At 44.3% G+C, this 11,979-nt stretch overlaps 1 protein-coding gene across 1 annotated transcript; it reads right to left on the bottom strand.

The window, feature by feature from the left end:
- Window positions 1-1,651: 1,651 nt before the first annotated feature.
- On the bottom strand, window positions 1,652-9,668 carry LOC104527323 (ribose-phosphate pyrophosphokinase 1; the record flags this gene model as incomplete). Its single annotated transcript, XM_010171006.2, has 6 exons — window positions 1,652-2,283; window positions 4,373-4,532; window positions 5,156-5,329; window positions 7,088-7,212; window positions 9,050-9,148; window positions 9,485-9,668. Coding segments are annotated over 6 exons (835 nt in total), but the record flags the coding sequence as incomplete, so codon positions are not given.
- Between the last annotated feature and the right edge of the window lie 2,311 nt (window positions 9,669-11,979).

Consider the following 11,979-nt stretch of genomic DNA (forward strand, 5'->3'; position numbering starts at 1 on the left):
AAGCCTCAACCAACTAAAAGAAGCAGCTTAGTCCCAAGCTTTTCCTTCCATGCAATGTGAGCACAGCCAAGCTGAACCTCAGTCAGCCCCACTGCAAGAGGGTTAAACCAGATGACCTTCAAAGGTCCCTTCCAAATAACATTATTCCATGATCTACCTTGCAAGTGACCCAACTCAGAAGATGCACATCACCTTTGTAAGGTTTTTAGAAGCATTTATAGGCAGAGGCCGTGGTTTTTAAATAAAAGTTTAATTCCTTCATCAGGTCTTAAGTTTAAACACAAATGCTGCTGAAAATCCTCACACTGCTGCTCCGATATCCTGGTTCTTGGCTCTCAGGGCATTGGCAGTGCGGCAGCAGGGGCTCCGATACAGGAGGCAGGAATCCGACTCTGGGTAGAGCTCAGTGCAGGATGCAAAGCAAAGAAGCAAGAGACACACACTTTCCAGACAAACACCAATTCTTATACAAAAAGGAAAACCCTACACTGTAAGAGAAGTGTTAACATTGACACAGGACAGAAGTTCTAGGAAGGGAGAGAAGTCTTCAGTAAAAGGCACAACTAAAGAGTACTTCCCTAGATCTTAACCAAGTCTTTCAGTTCCACTTATACCCCAGCCTCTCAAAGCCATGCTGACTACTCTAGCCAGTAATTTCAAGTTCCTTCTTTTCCCTTTTTCCCTTCCTTCAGCTCAAAAACAAATAAAAGAGGAGTGCTTATAAAAATCAGAGCATAAAACAGCTTGGTCTATGACCCCGTAAGAGTCCAGAGGAGACTTAACAGTTTACCTTACGATTGTCTGGTACAGTTACTAAGCATTCAAGTTTCAGATGATACTCACTACATCTGGGAGCCTCAGCCAGCTCTCGTTTTGGTATTTTTCTTGCAGGCACTCTGCTGCCTGTCAGGCTGGTGTTAGATCTACAGTTTTCCCAGTACTACATATCACAGCCTCTTCAACCCACTGCTGTAAGCACTCATTAGCAGCATCAGACCCACTCCAAGGGCTTCTTCAGGTTTTGTAGTCCTGCAACCTCCTATGCTCCTTCGTTTATCTTTTGCAAGGAGCAATGCTTTCAGGGCAACGCAGATGGCATCCAGGAGAAGCAACCAGAATGTGTCAGTAACTTACAGGACAACAGGACTGCAGACAATGAGAGGCTAAGACAGCTGGACACAAAGCTGTTACACGTTAGGTCTAGCATCTGAGCAGGCCCTTGCTAGATGCAACCACCAAGCTACTATGGGATAAAGAGGCTCAGTTTACTAGTGTACTGGTAAAAAAGGGATCAAGGATTCACACAGCAAGTCAAGGTGCAGCTATAGTACATGACAGCAGTCCTCTAATCGCTAACAAGTAAGCTGTGAAATTGAGGACCTGGTTTTAGCCTACACTAGAAACTAAAGCACACAACCACCATGAGTTGTCTACGTTAAGAGGGAGAAGAATGCTTGTCCAGGATGCACCTTCACCACTAAGTTAACACAGCAAGGCAGGACTGCACAGACTATGCTCTCACCTTCACTTTGCTGTGTAACATGCTAAAGGGCATTTAATTTCACCATTAATTAAGATTAATTCAAGTTTGCAAGCTACGCTGATCTCCTTTCATGGGAGGAAGCTGTAGCAGAACCACCTCCCAGGTGTCCCCCAGGGCTTCACCTAGGGTCAAGCCTGGCCAAGATACAAGCCTTCCCCATTGCTCTTCAAGGGCTTCTGTCAGGTACAGAGTGGTAAGACAGCCAGCAGTCTCTTGGGCTCTTGCTGTAGATCCAGATCAACATGTCCTAGGGAGCTCTACTTCCCAAACAATTTAGGGTGCGTGTGCCAGATCATCTAACCCTGCCCACAGACAAACCCTCTCCCTCCCTCCCTCCCACCCCCCAAAATAATTGTGGCAATTAGCCATGTGTCAGTCCCGCTCTCCACAGGTCTGCAGAATTGAGTCAATACTACTGATGAGCCCCAATGCACAGGGTTGCTGGTGGAGTTGGAGTGTTACAGAGATGAGTTCCGCTCCCCCAGCCTCCCAGTGTTGGGATCAGAGCCAGTAAGCCTGACTTAAGCAGGAGGAGCTGTGGAGAACTGCACTGGAACAAGCAGAGTCTTCTACTGAACTTTACAACAAGCTGAACAACTTTTGGTTTTTAAAAAAAAAGCCATACAAACAGCAGCTGGCATCTGTTGTTATAAAGGGACATGGCTGAATAGGTAGGAGACAGATTCCCCATTATGAGTCCTCCTGATGGCCTCTGCAAGGATCATTGAGATGTCAATCACCTGGAGGGAAAGAAAGATGCATCAGCATCACTGAGAAAAGACATCAAGGCTGGAAGAATGGCTGGTAAGTTACAAGAAACTTAGAGAGCAAACTCATCACCCAGATTTATAACATGCCAGATGCAAACAAATGACTTCTACACAGGACTGGGATTTATTAACATGTAATTCTGAAGATATTCTACATATAGCACTACAAGAATTATTTCACTGTTGATCTTTGTCAGGACGACAGTCTACTGTCACCTTTCTTTGCTGAGACTCCCTAAGCTCAGTTTGTTTACCCCAGGACCACCTTATTCACTTTGTGTAGGTTGCAGAGAAGTTAGGGAGTTGAAATCAAGATCAGATCTCTTCCCTTGAGTCATGAGGCTTTGCCATCACTGCCAGCAGTTTTAAGAAAGATAAAGCTACTGTGCTGCAGCTCAGCTCCCAGTCACTGTGCTGGCTCCACCTGGTGGGGTAATCCACTTAGGAGGAAGGAAAATCAAGTCTCAATAAAACTCTATAGCTCTGAACCCCAGCCACTAAAGCATTTCAATATATGTGGTCTCAGTAAGAAGCACCGTGTTCATGGTGCATTAAGAAAATTAAGTGATATCCATATTTAACATTTGCTTTCTTCCAGACAGTTTGCCTCCTATGCAAGGAAAGAAAAAAAACTTAAGAGCTGCAGAGCAGAGTGAGCACGAGACTTAGGACAAATCCTTTAGTTCTGTATTTTCCAACACTGAACATCAGATGTTGGTGTAAAAAAGTAAGGTGTTAAGTGAGAGCCTGAAAAACTGCTCCTCTGCAATCTTTGGCCACCACTGTTTACATTCTGATTACTAGTTAAACATTTTGCCTACATTAACTGTAGTGTGGAGGAGCTTGGAAAGAAGCTGAAAGCATTAGACATCTTTTAGAAGTGCTCAGTTGCAGGAATATCATCCAGAAGTTAGTGTTGAAAAAAATACAACTCAATAGCAGTTTGCAATCAGCTTATAACTTACTTCCAAAAGCAGCTTAAAATTCACTGCAGCTTCAACCAGTTGCACTTCCTTTTCTCCAGACCCCAGTGCTGGGAAACCTGCTATGCTTACAACACAGCTGAGCCTTAGCAGTGCCATTCACTTTCCAGAACTTCTCCAAATGCCTGTGCCCTATATATCTGTGCTGTGAAGCTAGTATTTAGGATGTCCCTGGCTGTGTGTATGCTACAGCAGTACCTGAAGCTTCTGATAGACCTTTTATGCCTGAAAGCTCAGGTAAAGCTGCAACTTCCAGCTGTCCATTAACACAGGAAATCCTCAAGTTCTGCCTAGCTCAAGTTGTACAGCGAATATTTTTCTTCCAGGAAAGTCAGCCTCAGCTTGGGAAACAAAATACCACAGTACTATTCCTAAATGGAAAACCCAAGACACAGGGTGACCATCAAGAGGCCAACTTTTCGATTTCATATGGATGGCAATGTGGTTTTGTTCATCTCTGGCAAGCATCTGAACATTGTACTACGGATGCTCTTAGTCAAACCAGCAAGACATGCCTGTGGGACAAGACTGCAGTCCCTCTCCAGCTCACCTGCACTGCTGTTATGACCAGAGGTGAAGCATTCACCTTCCCCAGACCAGGTCTGCTTTGCCTCACAAAAGGTAGAGACACTCTGCTTAAAGGGCTGGGCGTTAGGTGATAGATACACAACTGAAGCTGGCACTACCAACTTCACAAGTTCCCATCTCCTTCTGCTTCAGTATTACACATCATCAGCATATCACACCTCCAAAGTGTACATACAGAACTGCTTGCTTACGTCATGGCCCCATTAGAGCAGTGATCTGATCTAGGTAAAAAAAAAAAAGCCCTGAAAAAAAATGTACTTAAATGAACTGTTTGAGATGAGCTGGATTACAAGCTGCATTTTATCAGTGTAACAAGTCTGTTACCCCACAGCAACATGAACAAGAGAACTAGTCAACTCTGCCACTGATTCCAGTACCAATGAAACTGCTGCAGCACTAGGCAGTATTACAGGGTTTTCCTCACCAACAGGAGTACAGGCAAGTGCTATCACCTCCCAGCAGTGACAGAAGAGAAAGTAGATGCTCACCTGGATTTTAGGGCACTGCTTCATCTTGTCCTCCTGGGGTATTGTGTTTGTGACTACAACTGCCTCAAAACAGGCATTGTTGATTCGAGAAATTGCTGGCCCAGAAAAGATCCCGTGAGTTAAGATGGCATAAACTTTGGTGGCTCCAGCTGACACAAGCCTACCGGGGGGGAATAGGAGAAAGATGGGAAATTCTTGCCAAATATTAAACTGACATTAGGGCAGGGTACATAGCAAGCACAAAAGGAGACAACACCATATGCTTAGGGGACAGGCTAGCTTTGATTCCCCACTCGAGCCCACTCTTGATTTGTGAGAAGAAAACAGTTTAACAAGTACCATAAAATCCACCACAGGCAAAGTATACAGTGAAAAAAAAAATGTTCTTAGCTCTGGGACATTTGGACCAGATCATACAAATCACCTTCCATCCTTTTTGCCAACACAAGGTATCAGATATTTAATACTGAGTGTTGCATATGTTGGTGTAGAAGGGCTGGAAGATATGAAAGCTTGAAAAGCTTACTTCTAATAGAAATTCAGATGTATGACCTTATGTTGACAGACCAGGCAGCACTTAGTTCTACCTAGGATAGTCAGTGATGGTCTAGTGGAAGATGTACTTTCAACACAAGCATTTTTCAAATAAATAAAGACACTATGGTCTTCTACCTGTTCCCACTGCGAGAACTTTAACTAGGCAAACAATCTGATTAACTTATTACATAGCATGCACTAACAACAGCTTTCTGATTTAGCAAAGAATCAGTCAGCCCTACTCACTTGTCTGCAGCATGACAGATGGTACCACATGTGTCTGCCATGTCATCTACCAGAATGGCCACTCTGTCTTTCACATCACCCACCAGCACCATGCGATCCACTTCGTTGGCCTTCTTGCGCTCCTTGTGAATGAGGGCAAAGTCGACGTTCAGTCGATCGGCGATGGACGTCACTCTGAAGAAAGAAAGGTTTTCAAACAGCTCTTAGCTCCACACGACAGCTTCAATAGAAGCTCTTTTAAAACTCTTAGACACAAACTGCCACTGCAGTCAGAGAAGCTGTCACCACATCCGTTACTGCTCCCAAGCAATTAATAGAAGACACTCTGCCACCTTAGTTTTCTTTCAAGCACTTGAACTGCAATCTCTGATCTAATCTCTCCTGATGACAGCAACTAGATTAAGATAAAAGTCTTTCATCTAGACCACTGTAAATTAATTTGCATTTAAAGCTCAAAACAAACCTTAACCAGTAAGTTTGGCAAACCTGAAGTGATCAGAGTGCTTGGGAAGTTGTCATCTTTATAATACTACGCTGGAAAGGCTTAAATTGTACTATGAAAGGGATCTACTTGCACTCATATAAACATTCAATTGTCACGCACACCAGTGCTGGCACAGGGACAGTGGCAGGAGGATACATCCAAGAAATACAAGTCCACTACCTCACATGTAATTTGGTTAAAGTGACCACAGAACAACCTTACTAGAAGGACCTAAACTTTACAAATTGATAATGATGAATAGTGAAGAGTTTAAAAGCATTAAGAGTGAGAAGGAACAAAATACATATGCCCATAAGAAATTCTTCACTTAAGAAGAGTGGACTCTTCGCCTCAGTAGATCAGACTCATCACACTGGGAGTCCTACAGAAGACTGTTTAAAACTGTTTACTAGAGCATTTAGTTCTGCAGTATCTCCATAAAATATTACACAAGCTAAGATTGACTTTCAGTTTAAGTGGCTTTTGAAGAGGTTTACTCATGTGCCAGATTATAGCTGGCTGACTTGGCATTTCATACACTGCATTACACAACAAGCTACAGAAGCAGCTGCATATACAAAAGGTCTTGTCCAATGCACAGCCCACAACAAAGCTACAGGAAGACATACAGTGACCTACAGGGCCAGTTATCCCTTGGTTGTTTATAACAGATAGTTTAGAACACTCTGAAGTGTGTGAATCAGGTCAGCACACACCAGTATTTTGGTGTGACAGTCCTGGATTAAAGAATACATCTGTGTCCATTTACTGTTCACATGCAGCCCTTGTACACAAACATCAAGGAACAGCCTAGTTTCTCCTTATAAGCACCTGAGAACGTTCTGAACTGCCCACAAACTGGCATGTTTCTCTGCAGAAAGATGGCAGATTGTCAGACTATCAAAGCAGAAATGTGCTATAACATATGCTGCTGCTTTTTGGAAAGGAACCATCTATCTTTCTTGCTCTCAGGGAAAAGGAAGAGTAGCAGCAGGCTGAAGTCCCAGCTAGATACTCAAATCAAGAGCAATAAAGTAAGAAAATGTCTCAACAGATTAAGCTTAATACTACAAAGAAAACAGCCTGGATAAAAACGTTTCATTAACCAGCAGCAGTGACCTTGTCTTGGCAGAAGGGGAGGAGCTGCACTATTCCCTCCTTCAACCTGCATAATGACCCTCCTACAAAAAAATTGTTTTAGCCCAAGGGATGTAGTAATTGCACAATTCCTACCTATGCAGCTGTGATTCTAGAAACTATTTAATTCCCCACGTAGCCCAAGAAACCCTCTAAACATTCCCTAGGAAGAATATCTGATTACTCTGCCCTAGCTGCTGCAGACTGTCTTACAGGAGGCAGGCTGGCAGAGGGAACGTGTCTTAAGAGTAAGATCACAAGCACTCTCAGGAATTTAAGCAGAACCTCAAGTGAGCTGTCTGACAGCTTACCTCTTGGCTCCACCAGCATCAGGTGAAACAATGGTGCAGTTCTTCCACTCCGCGATATTCTCTTTGATCCACTTCAGTACAGCAGGCTCAGCATATAAGTTATCAACAGGGATATCAAAAAAACCCTGCAAGGAAGATGAGAGGAACAGATGTAGCTGAAGGTCACATTCCAAAAACAGTTAGAAGAAGCTTGCTATATGATCAGGCAGACAGCCACCACCTTTCCACAGCCTTCAGCTTTCTTTTCTACTTCCCTTAATGCAAGAGCAGTAGTCTTTGGGATACACAGAACAGTAATGTAAGAAGTCTTCAGAGCCAAAAATAGTTTAGTAGCATAAATAACACTTTACATCTGACACCTCCACAACATGGAACCAATTCTATCCTAAGAGGGTGCAGAAAACCAGCACCAAACACACTCATTTCCAGAGCAGCTAGCTGCCTGTTTACAAAGTCAATCTTTAAAGCTCATTACCTACACTGTTTGCATCTACAGGAAACCCATGAAAAAGGCTTGAGTAACATTTGTTTTTAAGCCAATGCATCTGGTTCCACAGCTTTCCACTGACCCAGCAGACTCCTCCAGGTAAACCTCAAAGGTCACCAAAAGCCAGAAGTTAATCCTGGACAGGAGTGGGGGCAGCTACTCTAGAGGGATACTTCAAGGTATAGGGGTAACAAATCCTTCCTACCATCATTCCTTCTCTGCTCAGCAACCCAGCAACTACAAGAACCAGGCTGAAACCAGCCAGATGCTGGAAGCTTATATACACAAACCCAATTATTCAACTGAATCTCACCATTGCTGCTGGTGAAAGGTCAACCCTATGGCACACATCACAACTCAAGCCTCTTCTCAGGGAAGAGGCATATCCCCCTGGGCTCTGGTCTTTTTGAAAATCTCAGCTGTGCTCCCTTAGATTTTTTTTTTTTTCCATCTGAGAGAAAGTATTTCTGGGCAAATTATACTGGAAGAAATTATACTGGAGTGTGAATGGCAGCATTTTCAACTGTCAAAACGACAGGCAGCCTGTCAATGACCTACTTCACCAGGCAGTAACTACCTTATCCTTCTGGACTCAAAGTGTTTGCAGCAATACAACGGATATCCTCCCCTCTACCAAATCCCTCTCAGTCACACTGAGATGGTTTCTTGGTCTCAGAGCACTTGCTCAAGGTGGAAAGAGACAAGACTGATAATTTAACAGCTTGCTGTCCCTTCTCTCCCTGGTATACGCTCTTGCCACTTCTCTTACACAGCTCTTGTCAAGATTTCAATTGCTCTGTGAAACTATTCTGTTCACTAAGCCAGCAAAACACATGAATAATCTTCAATTTACCAGCAGTGTCAAAAAAAACCCCAAAGCCAACTTATGTGGAAGGGTGGCACTAAACAGATACCAATGGGATTGCCCATCTCGTCAGCCACAGGCTCTCAGATCACTGCCCTGGTGAACTGAACCCTCTAAGCAGCTGTGCCAGTACAGCTGGAGGCACAGCTAAGCTCTGGGCAGCAGGATCACCAGCCACTGTGTCAAACAGAGCACTGCTCACTTCACCCTGACAGTTCAGTAAATATCAGAAAGCTCTACTCAACATTTAAGAACACTCTTGACAAAGCAAATTCTCCATCTCAAGTTCCTCAAAGGACCAGTTAAGAATACACAGTGTGGCAGTGAAGTTGCACAGATCATTTACTAGCCCAACGTTCCTTTACACAGTGCTCATTAAGCTTAATCTGATCAAGAACAGCTATAATTTCATTTACAGATGAACCTGTTATCCATCTCCCCATCCTCTGGGATCTGACTGATTCTAAAAGTCCCTTCTAGTCCCACATTCCCAAGTCCTGATCATTGCTGTGTGTAAAAAAAACCCCAAACAACAGATCAGGAAAGCCTGCAAGGCAGTAAAGAGGCTCATATTGCAGCAGGTAAGTACTTCCCTGGTTTTAGCTCCTACCTGAATCTGAGATGCATGCAGGTCCATGGTGATGATATGATCTGCACCTGCCACAGACAGCATGTTTGCAACCAGCTTGGCAGAGATTGGAGCTCGACTCTAGTGCAGGGAAAAAAAAACAGTATTTAAGGTAAGTTCAACTCCTTCATCAAGATGTCAGTCTTCCACTTCTAGGCAATGATTCACAAGCAGTTACTAAAAGGAGTACTCATTAACATTGCATCTTTTCATCAGCTGGTGATTACAGCTTGGTGTATTTTCAAGAACTAGATCTTTATGAAAAGATGAATTTGCAGTCTAATGCCCTGAAGTTTAAAGAAATTAAGTTTTATATTGTCTTCTACATACTAAACTTCACTTAATCCCTATCCAGCAGTCAGGACTTTTGAGATGTGCATTTATCTTGCCAGTAGAAACCTTTACCACATCCCTTACCTTGTCCTTTTTGTCCTGCCGAGCGTAAGGGAAGCAGGGTATGACAGCTGTGACTCTGCTGGCTGAGGCAATCTTACAGGCATTTATCATGATAAGGAGCTCCATCAGATTGTCATTGATTTCACCACAGCCACTCTGCACAATGTAGACATCCTCCCCGCGTACACTCTCACCTATTTCCACACTGGGAACAGATGAGGAAAGGAGAGTTGTATCCAAATACAAATTAAAACACAGCCAATTACATATGCCTGCAGAGGAACCAGGGGACTCCATTCCCAAGGGTCTGTGGGCAACAGTGTCCTATAATCAAGGGTGTTGAGCAGGAACATTGTTGCTTATTTGCTCAGTAACTATTTTACATCGCTCACTGATCAAATTTAATGGCTTGGTCAGTAAGGCTAAAAGCACTCAGCCTGTACTCTTGATGTCAACACAAGCTGAGCGTGTAAACACTCCAGAACAGGCCTTGATCCCCCCGAATCAGAAGTACAACAGCCTCAGCTAAAAGCAACAGTGTACAAAAGAAGCAAGGATGACGGCCAGTCAGCAGAGAAAGCTGAGCCAAACTCCCACCAGAAGCTCTGCTGCAGCCGATTATTAGATTTAGAGTCGTAACAGCTACTCACTGGCTTGAACAGAGAAGCCCTCCAGCATTTCACTTTGGAAAGGCTTTGGGGGTTAATTTCCTCCTAGATGTAATGCACACTAATCCCTGTTGATGAAGGGGCTGAATACAAGCCAAAGGTCCTGTTTGCCAGCAGCAAACTGCCAGTTTCAGCGTGTCTATCGAGACACCTGCAGCAGAGGCAGGGCTGGAAAGAAACCCACAGTCTCAGGTTGGAGGTTTCACACAGGGCAGCGCGTACGTAGGAACAGATTATCTGCTAAGTACTTCCAACACTTCAGTTTAGAGAATCCTGCCACAGATTTGGAAGTAACCAGAAGTCAGTCTGGTTACTGAGGACAAAGCTCTTCCAAGGCTTTTTTCTTCTTGCACTGGAGACGCTCATCCAACTCTGCAGACTGCTGCCACATCAAACTCTAGGAACACGTGGACAGACAATCACCCAAGCCAGTCCCAATGCCTTCGTTTACAGAGGACCTCAGGGTAGATTTCTAATTTTATTATTTCATTCTCTGATCTTCCTCCTCTCTTCTTCAGCATGTTTTTGATGACCAATAGGTATTTATAGTCTTGCTGACTACCATCAGCAAACTGCTGTTATCTTTATTGCACACTGACTTACAGCACACACCAATCTCCCGTGAAGGATTTCAACCAGAACAAGAACTTTCTTCTAGGTAAGTGTCTGAATTAACCGTAGTTAGCACACAAGTGTCATCTCCAACTGGGCTTACTAAGCTGATTCAAGATTATTGTACAAAAGTATCAATGAACTATTCTGTTGAAGCAACCTTAGCTTTTCTTGGAAGCAACTGTTATCAGCATATTAAGGTAAATAAGATATCTATTAAGTCTTAAAGTCACATTACCTGCTGACATAAGAACCTGCTGGCTAGCCAACTGGATGGATAAGAGCAGTTAATAAAGAGCCAGGAGAACAGTGCAACAGCTGCAAGTCAGACTCTTTTTACAACTCTCTTCTACAACTCTCTGTACTACCTTTGAAGCTTTCAGTCACAATCAATACCCACGGAACAGAAACATCATATTCTACATCACATGCACATCCTGGATTCTCCTGGAAAAAAAATTAGTTTCCAGAAGAAAGGAGTGGGGTTGGAGCAATCATTCAAGAGTCTTTACGTTGTGTATATATATCTGCTTAGTGCACTGCTCTAAACCAAGCTCTAAGGACTCTGCATAAGTTCTAGCCTCTTGTTTCTTTTTAGCTTCTTCAAACAGGATGGCAGCAAGACTTATAGAGCATAAAGACAGAAAACAAGATGAATCTCAGGTTTCAGAGCTTGGGGGGGAACACAGACGACATGAGTGGAACTGCATTATGGGCTGCAAGGTGGTGTCAGCCTCTGATCTTTCCTGAATAGTTTTATCATCACCTTTAAGAATATGATGCTCTTCTGAGTAGTTCAAAGGCACCAGCTACACCCAAAGCACAAAACTGTCAAGCCTCAAGTCACCACAGTCTAGACTGAGCATGGGAGAGGCTAAGCAACGCGGGTGAAACCTCGGGAGGTGCATTCCCATCACCTCCCAGCTTTTGGGTGGAGAGGACAAGGTCCAACTGGTGAATTCTCCTGCCCCAACGGGTGAGACAAACGCTTCCCTCCCCGTGTAGGGCGTTCTGCACCCCCAAGGAGCGGTGGGGCAGAGCCCGCACCGGGACAGACGCTTTTCAGCGGAGGCCGCTAGAGGCATCGCCGGGGCCGTGCACATGGCTCCCGCCGCCGGGGGCTCTCCAGGGAGCACCACAGCCCCGGCCGGTCCCCGCACGAAAGCCCACCCCCCGGGGGTCACCGCTCTTTACCGGGCCGGTTGTTCCCGCCTCCTCTCACGCACTGCCCGGTAC

Source organism: Antrostomus carolinensis, unplaced genomic scaffold (assembly GCF_000700745.2).
Source record: "Antrostomus carolinensis isolate BGI_N321 unplaced genomic scaffold, ASM70074v2 scaffold40166, whole genome shotgun sequence".
Taxonomy (NCBI): Eukaryota; Metazoa; Chordata; class Aves; order Caprimulgiformes; family Caprimulgidae; genus Antrostomus; species Antrostomus carolinensis.